Source organism: Falco cherrug, chromosome Z (assembly GCF_023634085.1).
Source record: "Falco cherrug isolate bFalChe1 chromosome Z, bFalChe1.pri, whole genome shotgun sequence".
Taxonomy (NCBI): domain Eukaryota; kingdom Metazoa; phylum Chordata; class Aves; order Falconiformes; family Falconidae; genus Falco; species Falco cherrug.
Genome location: NC_073720.1, coordinates 29405424 through 29427612, shown reverse-complemented (window position 1 = coordinate 29427612; position 22189 = coordinate 29405424). Strand labels below are relative to the sequence as shown.

Here is a 22189-nt window from a genome sequence, read left to right as displayed (position 1 = left end):
GGAAATTAAGTACAGGCAGAAACAGCTAATGAAACCAAAGCAACATATGAGCAAGTGACAGCAAGACAGAGTGGCCAAATGCTGACTCCAGTGACACTAATTTGTTAAGTGAGGCAAACGATTTGTCCAAGTTTCACCTCAAGGGTAGCATTTTTTCAAATAGTAATAGAAATGTCACTCCTGATGATTGGGATTTGAACAAAACTATCTGGAACATACAGATATTATGTACACTCCTCTGTGTGTGTGTGTGTGTGTGTATATGTATATATTAGAGTTTGGTATAACTTCAGACTTTGAATTTGTACAGTTTAACCTGTTCTTTAAAAGGTCTAGAGGCACCAGTCTGTTGATGGATTTTAGTTTTCTGGTCTTTTTTTAAGAAATAATAAAGACAAGTAACTTCCTGGAAAAATATTTCAGATGTGAAATTGTATAACGTTAGATGCACACATTGTCAGGCAAAAAAATATTTATGCAGGACTAATTCCAGTATCCATATTGGTTCACCACATAGATTGCTAAACTCTCTTTTATCTGTCATCCTGGTTTATGCCAGCAGCTTGAAAAACAAAACAAATATTTTTAATAACAAAGGAAACCCTGCTTAAATGAAACCCCCTTGTTAGCTTGTAATATTCAACTAAGCCAAAGAAGGAAGCTCTGGTGAAAGCAAACAAATACAAAAGCTTCTTAGCTTGATCTGACTGCTAAACTGATTAAGAAGCAGATTGGGCTCTCAAGTAAGTTAAAACTCCCTCTAATGGCAAGCGGATAAAGGACAGAGTTTGAAAAAATGAAAAGCATCTCACTGCACTTGAAATGTTATTTTCGGCAAGACAAAATCTAGTTAGTATGAATCTTTTTAAAAGTGAAACTCTAGCTAGTGCCCAAGATTCTTTTAAATTACAACAGAATTGTTTACATTCCTGACATAAAAATTTTATGTGCTTTGTAAAACCTCTTATGTAAAAATTTAGACATTATGTAAAATGTTTTCTCCAATGTGTCTGTTGCTTTAACGAAGTGGCTTAGAAAAGCACCCACGACAGACAACTCCTCCCATCCATTAAAAGGGTCCTGCTATTCAGCAACAGACTCCTAACAGAAACACTAAACACTTACATTATATAGTAATACTGGAAATACTTACAGAATCAGAAATTCACAGGCTCAGATATATTCATAGAAACAAGCATTTAACCTGTGCAGCACATGTAGTAAAATCAGAAAACATTGCACTGCTCACAAATAGTGAACAGAAATTGTCCTTAGAAAATAATAAAAACCAGGAACAAACCACAGCTCCTTTCAACTGGCTGAGCATTGTCTGCAGGGTAAAAATGTTACAGAAGGAAAGTAACCAAAGGATTACCAGTTAGCATTAGATAGGTTAGCAGTAACACATAGGGCAAATTACAAAATCACAAATGTTGAAAGCTTCAAGCTCAGTCATAATGAGAGCTGGTAACACCTTTTTCTACAGCCTGAGAGCATCTCAGGTTCTCAGGTAAATTCTACAGTTAATCTCTTTCATTTCTGCTATCCCTGAAAAAGGGCACAGAATTACAAAACAGAGATCAGGACTTGATTTCTCATTAGCAGTGATGATTCTGTGCGTCATCGTTACAGCCTAAAGGTCATTTCAATTACCACAGCACAAGAATCTCATGCTCCTGCTGGTCAAAGGTGAAATGTTTTCAGAAGAGAAATATTCTAGGTGGAGAAAATGCAGAGTAAAGTCAGCTGAACATTTAAAAACTAAATAAATAAAAACAGACCTTTTATTCAAAAACTGAATTTTAAAAAATTATGACTTTTTATCCAAAAGCTTACCAGTGCCATTCATCTCAAATCTGATCTAGTAGCTCTTCTGCTTTAGGAACAGAAGCTTTTAGAGAGGTGTGGAATAAACCAGTCTTTTACACAAGCATGCACTCCACTTTCAGAATAAGAAACACATTTGGAATCTGATCCAAACCTCACTTAATGTAATGAAAAAAAAATCTTGCAGATTCACACTAGCCTAAATGCACCGTTGTTAGCTCTTCTCTTAGTTACTGAAAGTTCAAAGCAGAAATTACCAGACACCCCACCAAGATAACTAGTAATACATTGATAATAGCAGATAAAAGAATAAGTATATTCTGAAGGCATGGCATTCTTGCCTGTGAGATAGTAGAGACAAAACAGAGATCAGGAACACATCTATGCTTGTAGGTAATCTCATTTTATTGAATGGTTTGAAACACTGCTTAAAATAACGTTACATTCTGTATATGCATTTTCAATTTTTAAAAATTGGTATTTTTTTCAGAAGAGAAAACATGCATATTTATGTATACAATTTTGAGATAAAACAAAGAATTACATTTACAGCAGAAATTCATCTTTACAAATCTTTTCAGAGAAAGGCAGGCAGAAGCAATTCTGCAGAAGGCAAAGCATACAAAGTTTCTACACTGAAGGTATAGTTAATTCATTGAGAGATATTAGAAACTGCAGAAGAAGGTCGTTTAAGGATGGATTCAACTGAAAATGACAGGGGCTCAGTTGTTGAAAGTTTTATTGTGGCCTGTTTGGCCCCAAAGAAGTCTTTTGCACATTTGTCTATTGTAAGCTTGTATTTTTGGTTCTCTTTAATGGCACACTCTCTGTATTTCTTGGAAGCATCTTCAAAAGTCTCTTTCGTAAACGATGTTCTCAACTCTGCTCCTGATCTGTCAGGAAACGTTTGGTGGAACAGTGACTGAAATGAATTGTATTTCAGAGGTGGAGGGGGCTTGCTACTGGTTTTGCTGATCTTGCTTAACACCTGCTCTTGAGGAGCCAGAGAATCCTTATCAGAAATCTGAGAGAAAGTCCTTTTTGGAGGAGAGAAAGCTGACCTCTCACGAGTTTCTTGAGGAAGGCACGGTATCTCATTACATGACTGCTGAACATCTTGAGTGTGGGTCAGAACAAGTGAATTTTCCAGTTTTGGAGACATGATGTCATGTTCAGTGTTAGGACAGTCCTGACTTTGTGAGACTTTGGCATCCCAGCCTGCCCCAGGTTTGAGAGCTTGGACAGTAGTAGCATTTAACAGGCACTGCTGGTAGAGAAAAGCATCACTAATGGGGCCACATTTCGGCCACACTAAGAACCTAGAAGACAGGGGATACTGCCTGTAGGTAGTAGCTACACCAACATTTGACGAAATTAGTTCCATGTTGCTGGATCCTGAATACTGCATGGTTAGATCAAGGCAGGCAGGTAAAAAATTGCAAAACTCCTTGTTTGGAGTATCAACTTGAGTAGTGTTGAAGGGCGTTTTATACGAATTGTATTCAGCTCCATGCACCATGCGGTTAGGGAGAAAAAGGGCAGCTGCTTGTGTAGCTTCCATCATCTCTCTCTCTTTAAACTCCCTCTCTAACATAATGTTCTCCAACTCTTTATCAGCAAAAGCCCGTCTCTTTCTCATCCTGTCACTTACAGGGGGTGGCAAGGGTGAATTCCCTCCCAGGTAAGGGTCTGTTGGAATAGGACGGTAACCTAAAACAATAAAGCAGCATTAGGAACGAAGCTGCATAAGACAAACATTGAAGCTGTGTTTGTAAAAGGGCTCTGCTGGAGACAGTCCCGCCACACGCCAAGCACTTGTTACAAACCCTGGACACTGTCAGCTCCTACTGGAGTTACCATGCCACAGGCACATTCAGTACAAATTAAGGAGATAACCATTGTTTTTTAAAAAAATACAGAGAGTATTCCAATATTTCATTTCTTCTGAAATAAAAGAGAACCTTGATAAAACAGAAATCCAGTCTCCAGTATATTCAATTACCAGCTAACTGGATTCATTTAATATAACTGATAGGGTCCAACCCTGTTTGTTCTACCCAGACAAGTAATCCCATTGAATTAATGGAACTACTTACATGAGTAAGGAGAACAGGATTTTACCCGTTTTCACTCCCATTCCTTTCACACGGGTTTCCCCATTGCCAAGGAAGATACCTATACCTACAGCTGATGCCTTTTCTATTATCTAAAGATGAATGACTATGTACACATTGCTACCGATGGTAGAAAATTCCAAGGAGAACTAGAAGAAAAGAAAAAGAAAGTTAAGATAAATTACAGGGAAGAATACAGAAAGATTTTTTTTTTTTAAAGAGTGAACTGTAGGTGAAAGTTAAGAGGTTTCTAACAGGACAAAATTTCAACAGCACTTGCACAGGCCGAGAAAAGAGATTGCTATTGGGAGGTGGCGGGGTAGCAAGCTAGATTTGAGAATCATAATGCTTGACAGGGCTTCAGTTTGGAAAGCAATTAAGGCAGACATAGAAATAAATTTGGGCACGATCTCAAGAGGGAGTGGGGAACAAAAAATACACCCTCTCACCAAAATATCCATCTTTAAAATTACGTTCTTCCACAGTTAACAATTTTGACTGGGGAAAAAAAATGAGCGGCCTACTTATGCATATATTACTATTGGTAATGCCACAAACAGTGCTGCTGTGTTAGGCATTCAGATCAAAAGAAAAAAGAAAAAAAAAAAAACCAAACGAACTTATTTACTCATTTCCTGGTAAAAACACCCACGAATAAACTACCCTGCCCTGCAAAACGCCGCTGGGTAGTCATGTAAAAAGAATGTCAGCTTGTAACAGTAACTCTCAAATTTCAAATTACCGTTGCTAGCATTTCAGGCATTATTGGGGGGAGGGGGGGCGGGGGCGGGAACTGAAATTCTGCCACACCGATTCCAGCTACGAAGGGCAGACGGCTCCGCCGCCCGGCGCTGGCACTGGGGAGCATTTTAAGGCCGCTCCGCGTTTATTTCGGAATATAACGCTGCATTTCCCCGTGCCCGTGAGCAGCCGCGCCTCGGACGGCAGGTACGGGTTTTCCCGGGGCAGACCGCGGTTTCCCCGCCGCCGGCCGGTGCTGCGGAGATGGGGGCAGCCCGTGGAGGGGCGGGGGATGCTCTTACCTTCCAGGATGCTTTTGGCCAGGAGGCTGGGCGTCCGGACGTGCCTCTGGTAGACGGCTTTGCGCTCCAGGCTCACCTGCTTCCCCAGCAGCCCTTTCTTGTCCTGGGAGAGTGACCGGGCGGCGCTGTCAGCTCGGCGGCCGCCCGCCCCGTCCCGTCCCGACCGGACCCATCCCGTCCCCTCTCACCTCGGTGGCCTGCTGCCGTCGGAGAGCCACCTGGGCGGCCATGACGCGTTGCCGCTCCACCACCAGCAGGCAGTTGGCGCACTGGCAGTCCCGCCAGCGGCAGAACCGCTTGTGTCCCTTCAGGCACGACACCACGCCGTGGTTGCGGCACCGGGCGCACTTGGGCGTGCGGCTCAGCTTCCGCTGCTCGCTCCGCCGCGGGGCCGCCGCCGCCACCGCCTCCTCGCCTTCCTCCTCCTCCTCTTCCCCGTCCGGGCCGGCGCTGCTGCGTCGCGCTCCAGCGGCCTCGGCCGCCTCCGCCTCCACGCTCTCCACGTCGATCTCCCAGTCGGTGGCGGCCCGTCCTTCAGCCATGGATCCTCGGCAGCGCAACTGCAAGAGAGGGGTCAGGCTGCCCGCCCCCGCGGCGGGACGGCAGCCAGCGCACACGCGGCTTCGGAGGCACCCGCCGCAGCCCAGCCCGCAGGGATGCGCCCCCGTAGGGAAGTCATAGCTGAGCCCGCTTGGGATGCCTTACCGGCATCCGCCCGGGTCTCTTCCCCGTAGCCCACGCAGGGCTCAGCTGAGCCTCGACGGCCGCTTCCTTCCCCCGCCCGTCCCGGCTTGCCGGGGAAGTGTGCTTGCCCGCCGCAGGCAGGAGCGCGTCTCCAGCGGCGGAGTATGCGGCAGGGACCGCCCCAGGCCGATGCCCGGCGCCGCTGGGCTGCAGGGCAGTCATGTCCTCGCAGGGACCCGCTTATTCCAGGATCCTAACAACCCTCCTGCCCACTGCGTTCAGACTTACGGGACAGGTAGGGAACACCTGCGCTTCACACACCGCCGCTGTCCGCTACGGCTGCCAGGGGCCGTACGGCCTCCCGGAGCTTTACACGGCGGAACCCCCACCTTCTCCCACCCCACCTCCCCATCCTCCCTCACTTTGCACTTACTCAGGTTCGGTGTCTGAGGCCAGCAGGCGGTGCAGGCAGCTCGCAAGGCCGCCGCTGACCTAGCCCAGCCGGAGGCAAGGGGCTCCCGATGCCCGCACCCGAGGGCGTAAGGCTCCCCGAGAGTCGAGCGGGGCCGCGCCGTCGGGGCGTCGCCGCCTCGCAGGTTGCCGGGCCGGGCCTGGCCTGGCCGTCCGGGCCCGTGGGTGCGCGCCCGCTGCACCAGCGCCGGTGCTGGCACCCGCCGCGCCCACGCCGCGCCCGCCCCGCAACACAGCGCCCAGCGCGCCGGCCCCGCCGCGTTATCAGCGCCGGCCGCCGTCGCCCGCGCCGCCCATTGGGCCCGCGCCGCGCGGCCGCAGCTCTGATTGGCCCGCGCTCCCGCCGCCCCGCCCCCCCAGCGCGTGTGCCAGCCGCCAGCCACTCGCTCGTGGGTGCGGGCGGGCGTGGGGCGCGGGGGGCGCGGGCGGGGCTGCGGGGACCGGCACCGCACCGGCACCCCGCCGGCACCGCACCGGCACCGCACCGGCACCCCGCCGGCACCCCGCCGGCACGGCACCGGCACCCCGCTGGCACCCCGCCGGCACCGCCGCGCCCAGCGGGAAGCGTAAGCGGGGCGAGGGGGGTGTCGGTGTCGGTGAGTTTTAATTTCAGGGCAAAATAGGAGGGGGGAACGAAAGAAAGGGAAAAGAGACGGTAACGCGCGTGGCCGTGGCAGCGGAGAAACCGGCTCCGCGGGCCAGCGGCGCCGCCGTCGCCGGAAAGCGGGCGGGGGTCGCGGTGCGAAAGGCTGAAGCAGCCGCGGCAGGTTTCGTTTGCGGCCGTTCGCGTGGCCAGCCCCGCGAGCGGAGGGGTCTGCTGGCAATGACTTTTTTTCCGAGTCTGAAAATGCAACGGAACCGGCGCCGTCTTCCTGCTCTGCCGGGAATTAAGGCGACGAAAAATGCTCGTTTATTTTTTAGCGTCCCGTCCTGCCCTCAGCGGCCCTTCCCACCGAGCACTGAGCTGCTGAGTAACTCTCTCCCTCCGCTCTCTGTCGGGTGCTCTCTTGGGAAACTGGGGGACGCCCCGGTCTGCCACAACAGGGGGCGATCGAAAATGCCACGCACAAAGGCTCGGCCGTGCCAGCGCGGTGTTAGAGCTCGGTACTGCCGTCGGTAAAAGCGGGAATTCCCACAGGATGGAAGCGGGCAAAATACACCTCTGCCCCCTTCAGCCGCGGGCGGGGGAAGAGGCAGTGCATTTAAACAGAGTATTCCCGGGGGGGGCGGGGGACGGGGGGAAAAAAAAGGTCGTGCGGGAGAGCATCAGTTCCCCGCCAGCGTGCCGATCGAAAACTAACGATAGGCGGAACAGGCGGCCGAAACTGTTCTCCGAAAAGGGGAAATATTTTGCTTTTTCCCCGAGCAGCGCGTTTGTATAATAAATACTGGTAATGTTCATGTATATAATAAACACGAGGGCACCCACTCACGGTGAGCACACGGACGGGCTGCCGGCCACCTGTTCGGCATGGAAAAACCCTGCTCCTGCAGCCCTCCGAGCGGCGCGGACGGCCCGTGAGGCGGCGGGACGGGCGTGGGCACCGCCGCCGGGCTAGCGCGCCGGCCGCTTCCCTCGCCCCGCTGGCGGCGGGCACCTGCGGGGGGGCGGTAGCGTTTGTCCCCCCCGGGCCGCACCGCCTCCGAGTGCTCAGGCCGGGAGAGCGGGGAGAGGGAAGCGCATCCCCCGACGGCAGGTACGACTCATCCCAAAAGGGAGCGTGGCTACTGTTTGAATTACAAGCATGACTAAAAGGCAAATACCCAAGGAATTCCACTTTCCCCCTTGAGGTCCCTCTTAAAAGGCACAAGCATGACAAAGAACCTGCTAGGTTAGGAAACAGGAGTCCACTTTGCTTGTAAACCGACACCAAATTACAAAGTGCGATTCTGCGGGCCACTGGAGTAAATTACAAAACAGTTCGCCTCCTGTTTATTTTATCCACAGGGAGCTGTGAAACCCAGCCATGATTTTAAAGCGTGTTTGTATAACTTTCTTCTTCTGCTCCTCTTGTTTGTGCCCGGCTCCGCAGCGCGTTTGCGCTCCCCTCCAGCCTCTCTCCCCCTTCCCGCCGGGAGCGAGAGGTGCCTCCCGTCCTCCAGCGGGATGCACCCGCGGGAGGGGGAGGGGGGGAGCGGCCTCCGGCGCGGCTGCTCCCGCTCCTGTGCCGCCGGGACTACGCTCCCGCTCAGCCCCCTGCTTCGGCCCGTGGTGTCAGCCGTGCCTGGCGTGAGCAGACAGGGCCAAGACGCCGCGCCGTGCTGGGAAAGGCACTGATTTCCAGGCGAGGGAAGGCAGCGAAGCCCGCGATGCGCAAGTGTGTATCCACCTGCCCCTCTATAACGCTCTCCGCTGGAGCGCCCCGCCGTCCCGCTAACCCCGGGGCCCACGGGTCTGCGTGCCCGGTACTGCTGGGATGCTCCCAAGCTCCTTCAGAGCCTCCTCCGCGCACCCCGGCCTGTGCCGCCCCACACCTCGCGCATTGCCACGGGGCTCCCCATCGTCCCGTCCCCCGTTCCCCCCTCCCTCATTGCCTGAGACGGGGTGGCGATGTGCCAGACCCCGCTACGGGGCCGGGTCCTCAGGCCGCGCACGCGGCGGTGGGTGCCGCACCGCTTGCGGCAGCGTCCTGGCCCGCGAAAAGCGGAGAGGGAGAGCAGCTCCGGGGCACGGCGAAGGCTGTAGGCACGTCTCCCTTGAAAGCTGCCGGCAGCGGGGCGCCCAGCGCTGGGTCCTGCTTTGCATTGCTCTCCCGGGCGGCGGGGACGGCGGGCGTGCCGGTGCAGGTGCCGCAGTCCCCCCGCTCCTCGCCCCCGGCCCTCCCTCCCACCCGCGAAATGCGCTGGAGCGGTGCGGGCAGGCTAACCCAGCAGCACCCCGGGGCCGTCCCCCGGCAGGAATGCTTTGATGGTGCCCTCTCCCCGCGCCGTCGGGAGCAGATTACATTGCCAAAGGCGGGAGATCCCCGCCGCTTGTTTGGCCAGGGATGTTACCAGTTAATCTGAAACAAATTGTCTCAGCCCCCGCCCGCCGGCCCCCTCCTCCCCCGGCCCGGGGTCCCGGCCCGCGGCTCCCGCCGTGCGCGCCCCGGAGCGGCGGCGGCAGGAGCCCGTCCCGGCACGCTTTGGTCCAGGATCGGGCCCTGTACGAAAGGCTTCGCCTTCGCGGAACATAAATTGCCACGTATTTTGCTCCAGCGAAGACGGTGAGATTTCCCAGGTGATCTCAATTGCGGGGTGTTGGGGGGGGGGGGCGGCGGTGGCGAGAACAAAGAGATCACCTTTCCCAGTATTATCTGACAAGTAAAACCCGTGATTTCTTTTGCATTTTTCTTCCATAAATATTTTTTTTCTACATCAGACTCCCTCTGTCTCTTGTAAACAGCACTTACACTAAGGTAAACTTTAGTAAGACTTTTATCCATGATACAGACCTTTCTAAACAGATTGTACCTGAAAACGCTTCAAACAAGCAAGTTTCAGGGTTTTATGTACGTGTTTTAAACAAGAGTTTAATTGTTTGGGTTTTTTTTATACAATGCTACCTAACATATTTGTAAAGATGCTAAGTACAGAGTCAGGGGAGGAATTTTTTGTTATTCCTGCATGTCAGTCACATAAACATAATAAATACATATAATAAAGATGTAAGAAATGTCGAGGTAACATGTTCAGTACAGCATGATATGGAAGCAAATGTTATTGACTGTGACAATGATTCCACTGTTTTTGTAGGAATGTTTGCTTTGGCAAGGAGGCCAAGGGTTAGCCTTTATAGGGAGACTCATGTATCCTACCAGGATAATCTTCAGTCATGTAAAACTGTGTTGATATCAAAAGCAGTAACAGTGAGCAGAGCAGAATCACTACTATGGGTACAGTTAGGGAAAGCCTGATGGGAAGTCTTCGGAAAGTTTCCAATAGACATAGACAACTTTGGATCAGGCACAAGGTGCAGCAAAATTTACCATTTATGTCCCGTTTCACCCTGGCAGCTGCCTGGAAGAAGGGATGAGCTCCCAGAGACGAGGAAGAGGTGCGCCATGAAGGAAGTGCGTGTTCGCCCTCGGTGGCTTGGGGGCTCTGCCGGCTCATCGGGGCTGCACCAGGGAGGCACATTCTGGCCCGCACCTCTGCAAACAGGACCGTGGTGCAGGTGTGGTGACCACCAGACAATGCAAGGAAGAAACACAGCTCAGTGGAACTAGAACTCCCTCTTCTGCAGCCTCCAGGTTCATGGCCAGGGGGTATTGGGGCAGACCTAGAGAGACTCCAAGTCAATACCAGTCAAAACAGTCCTTATCCAATCCTGCGCTGAAATTTTGAATTTAAAAGAAAAATGCCATGAGGAGAGCTTGTGTGCCATCCACAGCAGCTTTGCTGTGGCTCGTAAACAAGGCTGACCTTCAGTTTGCCAGCATTTTATAAGCCAGTAGACATTTGGCAGGTCTCTTGCTAAAATGTACTAGAAAGTTGGATCAGCTTTCAACATGAATATCAAGAATTCACTATACAAGCAGCGAGCATAGCAAATTGTCAAGTCAGCAACTAACGTACCTCGCTATAATCTTCCCAAATGTCTTAAGTAGTTTGGCAAATCTCTTGTTGCAATAAATTCTAGTGAAGTTTGGGGTTTTATTTTTTTTCAACATATGGCCTTAAAAAGTGACTTAGCCAAGAATATTTTTAGAGTCACTACAGAGTTTGCTGGAGATGTTGTCTCAAAACTTGTTTGCACTCTGGCAGTTTTATTCAAATGTCAAACAGATGCAGAAAGTGTGGGGTTTGGGATTTTATTTTACAGTCCTGGAAAGTAAAGGTCAAGCTTCTGCAATGTAAATTGTTTTTTTGATTGCCATATTTTAGCAGAACAGCAAGAAGTTTTACCAATAAACTGTTTGGGGGGTGGTGGTGTGTGCCCCCCTTAGGTTGCATTACAATCATTTGCAAAGCACCAGCAAGACACCTGCTAAATCAAGTAAGTTGGGTAGGCTATGCTGTGCTTAGCAGTAAAAATTCAATCACATAACTATAATTAGATAGTGTTCTCATTTACTAGGTAGTATTGCCACCTCTCAGTAGCCTTACTGAAATTAATAGGATGACCTGAGGTATTAATCAGCATGAAAAATAGCATCAGAATCTGGCAATGTATCAGTTAAATTAGGCCAGACAGACTCAGGCTATACTGATAACATGCAGGTATCTGGGCCACACTAAAGGCTGCTTGTTATACTCCTGCTAGCAGGGAAGTTTGTAGAACCATTTACAGAGTGTGATTACCACACCATGTAAACACAAGTATCGGACTCCAGCTCATTATGGGTCCCCTGTGGAGCAGGCAGTTGTCTGAGGTGGTAGAGGTAGAAGAGGTGAGTGGGACCTGCTCAGCACTCACAGCATGTAAGAGTGAATGTGAGACAGTTCGATTTGGCTCTCTAAAAGCTGTGCAGAAAGCACAGTGTACTACATCCCCATCTGTGACGTTTTCACTGAAGCTCTCTAAAGGATTTTGCCATCTACCTTCCTGAGAACCTGAAAATCAGATGAGCCTTCACTGTAACTCCACGGACCAGGAGATCTGTCTACATGGCACACAGATATGTGTAGGAACTATGAACTCCCATTCATTTGGTTCTTGGACATCAATTAAGGAAACAGGAAAGCAAGAGATGAACTCCCAATGCAGCAGATGTGATGCTGATACATCCTGAAGTCCTCCCATACTTAAAAGGAAGCATTTATGGGTGCAGGGGCCCCTTCCAGAAGATTTTAGGTGATGTTTGAGGTATCTGCAGCTATACCAATAAAATCTGACCCTGTTTTGTTGGGAGTTTTTTTCCTTTTTTCATTTTCAGCTAGTACTTCAGCACATCTTCTGTTTTGCTTTGTTGAGTCTAGGTTCAAAGACAGCACCAGGAGAATCAAAAAGTACATGAAGTACAGAGGTAGAAACAGGCATTTTTAGTACTCAAACCCAAATAGCCTGGCAAAACTTGGAATCCAGGGCATTTTCCAGTATACTGCACTTGATCCACACATCGTTCCTACCAAGTATTTTCTTGAAGGAGGGAAGAGCATGGTTGCTGCCAGCCTTCGTCTCTTTGTCTCAACTGCCATCACTGGGACCTCCACCTCCCCTCAGAGTCAATATACATGGAGGGGTGACACCAGGGTCACCTTCTGAAGGGATGGCATTGCCACTACAGGAGAGGAGCTGGTGCCCTGGACACAGCACCTATATGTGCTAAGGGACATTCAGGAATATCTCATTTGCTGTTTGTCTTGCCCTGCCTTTGGTGCACTCCTGATTGCGGTGCTAAGCAGTGGTTTTACAAATACTTTTGTTGGCCAGAGATGCCTCTGCCCCATCTTGTGAACATGTCCCTTTGAAGTATCCATTTTTGTTCTGACTTACAGAAAGGAAAGGGAAACACGGGAGCTTCAAACTCTTTTCCTCCCACAAGTGCACCTGCTCCTTGACTGGCTTGAATTTGACTCTTGGAATAGGTATCCTGGTCATGTCTTTAGGCAGAGCCCATCCTGACAGGCATTTAGCACTGTGGCCCAACATATGGCCACATGTCAGATTTATCTGGATATGCTGTTTTCTGAAATCATCAAAGAAAAAGCAAACAATACAGTAAATTATTCCTACATTAATAGACCATTGCTAGTGTGGAATGTATTATAAATATGTATTTCATGAATCCTGTGTTTATTATTGTAAACACAAATCTAGGTGAAAATCTAAGGCATAAAGTCTTCCTGAAAGGTGCAGCTATTTGGTATTCTGGGATTGAACTCTTCCCTTCATTCCATACAGACACCCCATTGAAATCCTTTAGATTAAATGGGCATAAGTCTGAGTTTAACATATTGCAGATGTGTACATATATTAAGAACATTGGATGCATTGTACTAAAATATGCTATTTTACTTATGGTATTTTTTCAGCACTTATGATTACTTGCAATAATGAAAAAGACTATTCCACAAACTGTGCTAAGATCATATGACATAGTGAGCACACTGTCATCCACTTCATGATTTAACATCTGTGACACTTTGGTAATTTGCGGTCTTTGGCCATCTAACATGATACTAACTACGCAAAGTGTCAAACGACTCTACATAAAATTAACCAATTCTAGGAGTAAAGGGCTTTAACCAGCTCTGCTGAAGTCAACAAAAAACCTCCTGTGCCAACTGTCGGGGAAGTTGGGAAAGGCCCATATTTAATTTGTTTTGACTTAAAAGAGAAGACAATGCACTGTTGAGAGATTCAGCCTTCCCTGCATGACCAGTTTGCTGGCAGTATGATCCACAAAACACTGGGCTTAAAGAGCTGCTTGCCAATTCTTCTTCCGTTATTCACCTCAGAGGTGAGAGGAGTTTCTGTGCCACAGGGCTGGGGCAGCACTGCCTTGCTGACAGTGGTCTGGCACTGCACATCTCTGTCTCCTCTGTGACTCCCACCTGAAGAACTGTAATTTTAGAGCCTGCTTTCCTGGTCTGTAGGGGAGATTTTCCATCCTGTGCTGGACCACAGCACATAAACACCAACACCTCAGCCAGAATGTCCAATATACCAGTTGACACTATCTGGTTTAATCACATAGTAGAGACTGGAGTGATAAACAATTTAGGGGGTATACAGCTATAAATGACTAGCTCCCTTTTCTAAATAAAGATGAAAAATCTCTGTTGTTTTGAAATTAAAAAAATACATTTACGATAGCAAGACACACCCTGACAGCTAATTCAGGAACAAAAAAATCATCCCAGATTTTAGCCAAGAAGGAAACACAAGAAGGTGCCCAAAGACCTAGATGTTTGTAGTTGTGTACTGACTCACAAAACTTATCATCACTTCAACGAGGTACTAGAATTTCATGCCGTAATGATTAAACTAGTGCTTTCCATAATCAACCCACTGAAGGATGTGCAACAACAGGAGACACACCCCAGCCTCAAGTACTGGTGAGTGAACTCTACTGATTTTAGCTAGAGGCACCATAAAATCCTAACCATGAAATTGTGGAAGTACAGGGCAGTTTGCCCCCAACTTCCACAAAGCCAGACTGTACCCAGTTAGGAATCACTCTAACATGAATGTGCTAATCTCTTGGTGTCCAGATTCCTTCCAGCTTTTCTTTGTACATCGTACACACATTTGGCGTGTACACCTCTTAAAATCCGCGGAATTACCATACATTAAAAGGAGCATGTTACAGGTTCATCAATGAGTTTCAATACAAGGAAATTTTTTCTGGGACCTAGAAAGAAATGTTCATTTAGCAAAGAATGGATTTTAATCAGATTGTTACTTTTCTTTATCTACACAGGAACTAGTTTAAGCCTGGGAACAAAAGACAATTATATTAGTAAACATTCAAGAAAATTAGATTTCTATTGTAACCAGATTGCAAATGAGAGGGATGTAAATTGACAAATCAGGTCTTCCTTTTACTTATGCAGGAGCAGAACATGCTGTCCAACACAATCACATCTCTCCACAAGTCAGTGGCTGCTCTGCCTGTGTTAGGGCTGCCTGCCCAGCAGCATGTAACACACACAAATGCTGGCAAGGTAGAAATGTCATTGTACAGTATTTGAGAACTCTGTTCCATGATATACCAGAATAATAATGGACAATAATAAATGAGAGTCCTTGGCTCTCTTCTTTGGCTGAGTATGTCTAGCTGAGTCAGAAAAGACTGCATCTCATTTTTCCAATGTGTGCTTTTGTTAGGTCAATAGAGAGACTGTTACAGAGTGGTAATGCGAGCTGGGTAATGTGTGCAGGTTCTGGGGCTTTATTGTGTCCCTGCTATGTTAATTAGTATTAGGAACATGATGGATTGGCAACACATGTACTTTCTGAGTCTTAAACCAGCCCTGAGAGTTTAGCACTCCATTAGTTACACATCACAGGAACCCAGGGATGTTTACTCAAAAAAGTATCACTTACAAGAATCTTACAAGAATAAAACATTCTAATTCATTCCTGATAGGGTCTGTGGGGGACACCCACCCCACCTTCAGACCCCTCTGGACCATGGTCCAGCCCAGCCTGGGGTCATGCTGGGAATCCCATATCAAAGGTCTCTCCAAAGCACCTCTCGATGGAGAGAGAGATGGAGAAGCACCAGCCTGGACAAGCACATGCTTCGTCTTCACAGCTTCTCTGGTAAACAAGACAGGAGCAGGGAGTCTGGCAAGAGGCAGGTAAGACGCATCTCTTGGTGGAATTCCTCCAAAGAAGAGAAAGCAGAGGACCCAACAGGGCTGTTGCCTTCCCCTGGCCCTGACAGCCCCCTCTCCCCAAGCAATGCTATCATACCAGCCAGCAAGGAAAGTCTCCTCGCTGCAAACTGGAGATGAAAATCACCATGGGGAGCCTTAGCCCTTCTCAAAGAGCCAAGAACTGGTAGCAAGGGAGGCTGAACACAGTTCTTCCATAGCCAGATCCAACACACTGGTTCTTCCATGCACCAAATAACATTAAAACCTCAGCTCTGCTCCCTGATTGTGTGCCTCCCTGGAGAAATTCTTCGAAGTTTCCTGCCCTTCGGCAGTGTGGGAGAAGGCCACCATTCTTCTCTCAAGGAAGCACTGGAGCCTCCAGAAGACAACAGCAGCTCTATCTCCTTTTTTCAGGAAAGCTTCCTCTCTCATTGCCTGGCAAACTCATGCCTCTCAGGAGCAGCTGTCTGCCTTACACACACCTTTCTTCCCCATTCCCAGTGTCCTTCGCCTCAAACCTGGCCTGATAAGCTATTATTAGTCTTCTTACTACTAGTCTTAAAAATGCCAGCACAGAAATCTGCAGGTATAACAATGTAAATAATGCAAAAACAAATGCCACCTTCCCACACATCAGCTGCTTCCTGTGACCATCTTCAGTAGCCACCAATTCTGCAGCCGTTCTGTAGCACTGATATTGGCAAATACCCTACAACAGTTTTGTGTCCTGAATGAATGCAAGGGATCACCCTTCAGCATTCCTGTTACAGTCTTTAGCAATTAACAATTAGCAGAGTGGGCCCTGGTAGAGCCATGGACGTGATCATGGCCTGATATTCCTCTTTGGTTTTCAGCACAGCTTAGAGTAGCTAGAAACACAAGTGATCCGCACAGCTAAGCGTGCTAACAGTGGTAGTCCGTGTAATCGCAATGAGTTGAGTTGGCCTTGTGTGTTGAAGCATATGTTTTGCGAACCTCAGAAGTATGAATCCAAATGGATGGTTACAATCAGAAAAGAAGCATCAAAACCACTTCCAGACTGTCATTGAATTATTTTCCCTCTACAGACCATATTTTTAGAGTTAGTTATGTCTGTGTAATCTAATTGAGACAATCTGGGTTAAATACACTTACCCATGAGCTGGATTTGTTTGTGTGTCTTCCTAGTCACACCGTCTAATCTATGGATAAAAACACTTTCCTCTGCATCCAATTTAGTGTCTCGAGCGAGCCCAGCACATTCTCAGTTGCCATGCAAAGCAGGCATGGCCTTGCTGATCTTGCCATACCAGCAGCCAAAAGGAAACAGTATTTTAACTTGAGAGCTACAGGCAGGCGCTCTCTATCTTGGCAGGTGCAAAAACATTTTCAATATATTAATTTAACCATTTTTGACTGCAACCATACTTTAAGGAATGCTGTGATATTATTTTTTTTAGTGAATGAAAGCAGTGTTAACATGTAATGTTAAATGAATGAAAGCTGCTGTCCACAACTACAAAGCTAAGAGGCAATTTGGGATGATCAAAAAACAACATCTAAAGGGATATTTTTCAGGTCTGTGCCAGATCTTACAATATGCAGCATGTCATCATAGCATGTCTACCTTTCAGCTGTCAGATCAGGTCAGCATCTGAACCACCATAAATAACACACCCAGGACAAGCCAGATGTGCTGGTATAAATGACCATAACCATTTGTTATTGTTACAGAGAAGCCAGATCAGCATGTGGCAAGGCACTTCAGCACTGCAGACCACTTTGCCACCTTAGTACATCAGACAAGAATGATCAAAATCAGGAGTATGATGATCACTTCTTAGTCTGCTCTCAGGCAAAGCTGTTCTTGCGGCGTCAGGCAAGTGATCCTTCAGATCTGTAACATTAGGAGCACAAGCTCACTAACTTGCATTCTGTACTGAACCTTGCACGCTGCAACCCTAAAACCTGACAGCAGCCTCTGAGCAATGCCAAAATACAAGCAGGCAAGTCCAATCATAATCCCTTGCAGGATGCTGTGCGCTGCAGTCATTTCCTGCTTCTCACATGTAAAGGTAACAGACACAGCTAAAGAGGCTGAAATGGTCTTTATGGCTTGGCACATCTCTAATAAAAAAAGAACCTTGATCACATGAAGAAAGGGACAGTTCTGGGATATAAATACTGCAGAAATTGGGAACTCCTGTGGCAGAAAGAACATCTGTTTATTACATTTTCCAGTGTTTTATTTTCAGTTGCCCATGACAAAGAATCAGAACTTTTACCAGTGCAAACCATGCTCAGTCATAAACACAGCACTATCCTTTTAAGTATCTTGAGCATTGTAAAGCAACAGCATCAGAAATCAGGGCCCAGGAAAGACAGTTTGAGAACAGGCCACCTTTTATGAAGAAAGTATTTTACTTACAGGTGAGGGGATTTATTTCATATGAACATAAATACTTTAAGCAGCATGAAGGAAAACTTTGAGAAAAGCTTCTTGTGGTAAAACAATCTGCACTAGAGCTCTCCACAAAGTCCCTACAACAATATTAACCTACTGACACTCACGTCAAGGAATGAGTTTTGGTAACATAAACTTTGCTCTGCGTTGTATGTTAGCACAATATCACTACTGAATGAGAAAGAGGATGTGTTCCAAAAAATGTTATTGTTAATGGGAAAATCAGAAAACACCACACTCAGCAGTGAAGTCCATAAGGAAATTCATTTGAGGCCACATCCAAGGTATTACTGTCCTTGGTTTAGTCTTCATTTTATGTGCACCACTGAAAAGTGTTACATGGTGAACTCACTTCACTGTAATGCAATGCTGTCTTGTTAAATATACCTTTGATGGGTCTCTGGTCCTCAGAATGAGGCAAACATAAAGCAAAGCAGTCATTCAGTAAAATGAAGATCCTATTCAAACTCCAAACAAACCAGAACAAGGTAGCTCTATGCAGAAAGAGCACTAGTTGGATCTATGAAGAAAGAACCAAATACCAATCTACAGTCACTTACATAAGTTATTGCTTCCCAAAATCTTGCATGCTGGAGACAGGCATCCAGCTTCTCTGCAGAAACTGTCTGCCAAAACACTGATGTCCCTGGCATCCACACAAAAAGAGGTTCATCAAGGCCCTGGAATATGACAGCAATGCCAGAGCAGACCACCGTGACTGCCCTCTACTGCCTATGTCCTGAACATAGGGCACGTAAGATGTGCCTTCAAATTAAGACCAAAAATATTAGACACTAGTGCCATGTCCTCTGACACTAGTGATTTGTTAAAGTGCCTGGTATTAATTGCTTCAATGAGGGAAAAATATCGCAATGCATATTCTTCCCATAATTACAGGGCAGTTACTGAACTGGCCAAATCTTTTTTTCCCAATATCTGGAATTATAATAGGAATCAGCAGAAGAGAGGTACCAATGGAAAATGCTGTGCTCTTTGAACAAAGGACTTAGATGAAGAGAGATGTACAAGAAATTTTGGTGACCCCAGCTCGTGCAGCTCCCTACCTCTCAGCAGGGCAATCCCTATACTTGCTCCAGACACAGAGACAGTTAAAAGTACAGCATATAACTGAATGCCACAGATTTTCTTTACATCCTACTTCACCAGATGCTATAATTTATGAAGGTAAAAAGATCACAGAGAGTCCAGGCTAGCTCCTAGCTATTCCTGTCCTGACAGCTTTAGCCCAACACTGCAACCACTTGTCTTCCATGGGGCACCTCTCAGTCGCCTCCTTGCTTACAGTCCCAGCACCTGCAGCATCCACTGGACATGCCAAAGCTTACAGACCTGATTGTATTCTAACATGTGTTGGGTAAATGAGTTGCATTTGCCTCTATGCATCCAAGACATTTTGCATGATGTTTAAGCCCAAGCACACCTAGCATCAAAAGTCCAGAACCAAGAGAAGCAGTGCCTAAACTGGATTTCTATAACTTTTATTAATACGTATATATTTCTAAACATAAAGGTTGATTTAGACATGGAGCATGACTTATTGTTTCATACTAACCTAATCAGCTCTGCTATCAGAAGTAGCGAGCAGGGAGGTAGGCTTTTTTAAGCTGGCACCTTGCTCATATGTAGTAAAGAGAACAGAAAAGGCAGCTTTTCACAAACCAGGAAACATCCCACCAGCAGATCATAGCCACACTACCTCTCCTTCACTTCAACATTGAGACCTTAACACGTCCCAAATAGCAGCACAGTTAGGATATTTTTAAGTCACAGAGGATGAATTTTAACCCCATCGAGAGGGCTGCTCCATGGGCAGAATGTAACGTGGACTGTTTGGTGTGAAGAGAAAGATACCCTAGCAACCTCTGAATTCTACTTACTAGATACACAAGTAACACAGACAATGTTTGTAATATAAGAAAGTGAAATAAACTGCCATATCTGGCATTAGCTTCACTTTCCAGGCAGACTTACAGCCTATCCTCTGATAGAGCACACTGAAAGGATCCAGCATGGGCTGTAACCAAGAGAGTTCAAGACAGTAAGTATCAGAAGAAAGGCTTGAAACGTCCAAGGCGGAGGCAACTGGGAAAAAGGTTTGCCTCTTCGTATTGAAAAGCAGCTAGCAGCTAGCGATCCTGTGCAAGAGGACCTCAGTTAGAAGGGCTTTCACTAATGAAGAATGCCTTGTAGCACTTGAAATGTGGCAGCATGTAATGACATCTTACCTGACCTTAACCCATTGAAGTGGCCTCCTTGACAATCTTGACAACAGTTTCAGCCTCACAGGCTACATCAACTTACATAGGCATTACAGTAGGGTTAAGCTAGAAGGAAGGCAACTGGAGCACTACAAGAAAAAGTTTTAGCACAAGACTTACTTTATTGGTATGCTGAGAAGACAAGGCCTACATCATTGTTGTACAAGGAGCACATCAAACTGCCTGTGTTTCTCTTGAAGAAGGCAGCCAGCTGGCTTCCTTTGGCCAGGGAGGTGGCTTTGGCTGATCGCAGGTGCCTCCGTTCACTTGCTCAGAGAAGTGGCTTTCTCTACGGGGGTAACTTCTGGATAGAACCTCAGGCACAGATATGAACTACCTTCAGCCATGACAGGAAAGTCAAGGACACAGCTTTTCCACCAGGTTGCTATCTCCAGAGAATAACACAGGATAAATCACTCCCAGTACAAACGACAGGGAAATCCTGTATTTCTGCTTCACAATTTGCTTACAAATTATGGAGAAGGTACATAATCCAAGGGTATTCCCGTGTTGCTACCTGAGAACAGCTTGGCTTACTTTACGTAGCACCAACAGACTTACCCCTCTTTTGACAGAGGACCTCGTGGTCATGACCCATAACCTTCGACTATCGTAACGCATTACAGGTCAGTCCACACATTAAATCTAGCCAGCAACGAAACCGGGAGCAGCATTTGGCAGCTCAGTAGTGTAGAGAACTTCCCCCAGTTCACAGCACCAGCCATTTTCAATAGCCAAGCCTGGCGCTGCCATCCTCGTGTATCGAGTTTTCGGGGTGCGCCGCAAGGGCCCTTTGTTTCCCTCCCCCGCGTGCCGGTGAACACGGGACAGTTGCACCCCAAGTGCCGGTGCCCGGGAGGAGGAGCGGGCTCCCTGCGCGCTGCCCGCGCCGCTGCCTGCTGCGCTCTGCCGAGCCGCCGCCGCCGCCGCCGCGCACACCCGGAGGCTTTTGCCGGCGCTCGTCACGGCCCCTCGCGTCGGTGCGGCCATGGCCCGGCGGCGGTGGGTGCCCCGCCAAGGCCACCCCGGCGCAGGGACAGCCGCCGGGGCTGGCCGGGGACACCTGCCTGCGCTGCGCCCGCCCCGGCAGAGGGGCGTGCTTACCGGTACCGCTCACCGGCGCGCCTGGCGGCAGCTCCCCGCGCGGCCCGGAGAGGGGCAGCGAGCGCCGGTGATCCGGTTATCGGGCAGCTGCCGCGCTGCGCCGCGCCCTCAGGTTTGCAAAAGCAGGCGCTGACAGCGGGGGGAGGGAAGTCCTGGGGACCCCCGCCCTGCCGCCCCGCTCGCCGCCCTGGGCTAACCCGCACAGCGGACCCCAAACCCGCGCCTGGCCGAGCTGCCGGGGCCGCGCCGAACGAGGGGAGGGCAAACCCATCCCGCTCCGTTATAACGTCATCCAGCTATAACGTCTTTCGACCCAGCGGGGCGGCGGGCGACAGCGGGCGGCCGGCGCGGGGAGATGCGCCGGGGCGGGCGGGGGCGGGGCCGCGCTGCGGCAGGGCTGACGCCAGGGGGCGCCATCGGCCAGAAGGAGGGAGCGCGGGGGGGGGGGAGGGGGGGGGGGCGGACGGCCCCGTCTCGCGACGAACACCCCCCCCCCCCGTAACTATCCGCCCGGCACCGTGCGTGGGGACAGGGCCGTGCCTTTGGTGTCAGGTCAAGTTGTGCAAGGCAGGGCTGGCCATACACGGTCTGAACGGTGCGTGTCACAGTCGTTTCTGTCCAGCTCTTTCTCCTCAAAGCTCGGCTCAGGGGTGCATTCGGCTCAGGGATGCGTTCAAAGGCAGCTGCAGTTCCAGACGTTTGGAGGGAAAAAATATAACCCGTTTCCCAAGCAGCTCTCAAATATCTCACACTCACCTTTCACATTCCTGCCCAAACCTGCACATCACCAGTACGAGGAGGAGGGAGCCTGGGGGTGGAGGGACTGAAGTCACAACCCAGCCCTTCAGCACCAGTCATCTTTTGGGGGGTACTGGTGAAACAAAAAAGCAATTGATGTGCCTTCAGGGACTAATCCTAATCGGCTGCAGATGAGTTAAAACCAGGTCACAGTAACTAAGCGCTGGCCTGTGCTGT

The 22189-nt window shown here is 48.7% G+C and overlaps 1 protein-coding gene across 2 annotated transcripts; it reads right to left on the bottom strand.

Annotated features, from left to right (window-relative positions):
* Window positions 1-2385: 2385 nt before the first annotated feature.
* On the bottom strand, window positions 2386-5526 carry DMRT2 (doublesex and mab-3 related transcription factor 2). 2 transcript variants are annotated; one of them, XM_055699480.1, is made up of 3 exons: window positions 5173-5526; window positions 4985-5087; window positions 2386-3537 (listed from the first exon to the last, which is right to left on the bottom strand). In XM_055699480.1, the coding sequence occupies exons 1-3, from the start codon at window positions 5524-5526 to the stop codon at window positions 2480-2482; spliced, it is 1515 nt and encodes a 504-aa protein (XP_055555455.1). In that variant the 3' UTR covers window positions 2386-2479. The 2 variants fall into 2 exon arrangements, 1 of the variants encoding a protein (XP_055555455.1); XR_008730319.1 differs by lacking the exons at window positions 2386-3537; window positions 5173-5526 and adding an exon at window positions 3994-4090 and having other exon boundaries at window positions 4985-5082.
* Between the last annotated feature and the right edge of the window lie 16663 nt (window positions 5527-22189).

What these genes read in the sequence shown, in the direction of transcription:
- DMRT2 (XM_055699480.1), bottom strand. Translation starts at nt 5,526, where the DNA reads ATGGCTGAAGGACGGGCCGCCACCGACTGGGAGATCGACGTGGAGAGC. An exon ending in GACGGCAGCAGGCCACCGAG is followed by an intron (nt 5,088 to 5,172) that starts GTGAGAGGGGAC and finishes TCACTCTCCCAG; the next exon opens with GACAAGAAAGGGCTGCTGGG. An exon ending in GGCCAAAAGCATCCTGGAAG is followed by an intron (nt 3,538 to 4,984) that starts GTAAGAGCATCC and finishes TTATTGTTTTAG; the next exon opens with GTTACCGTCCTATTCCAACA.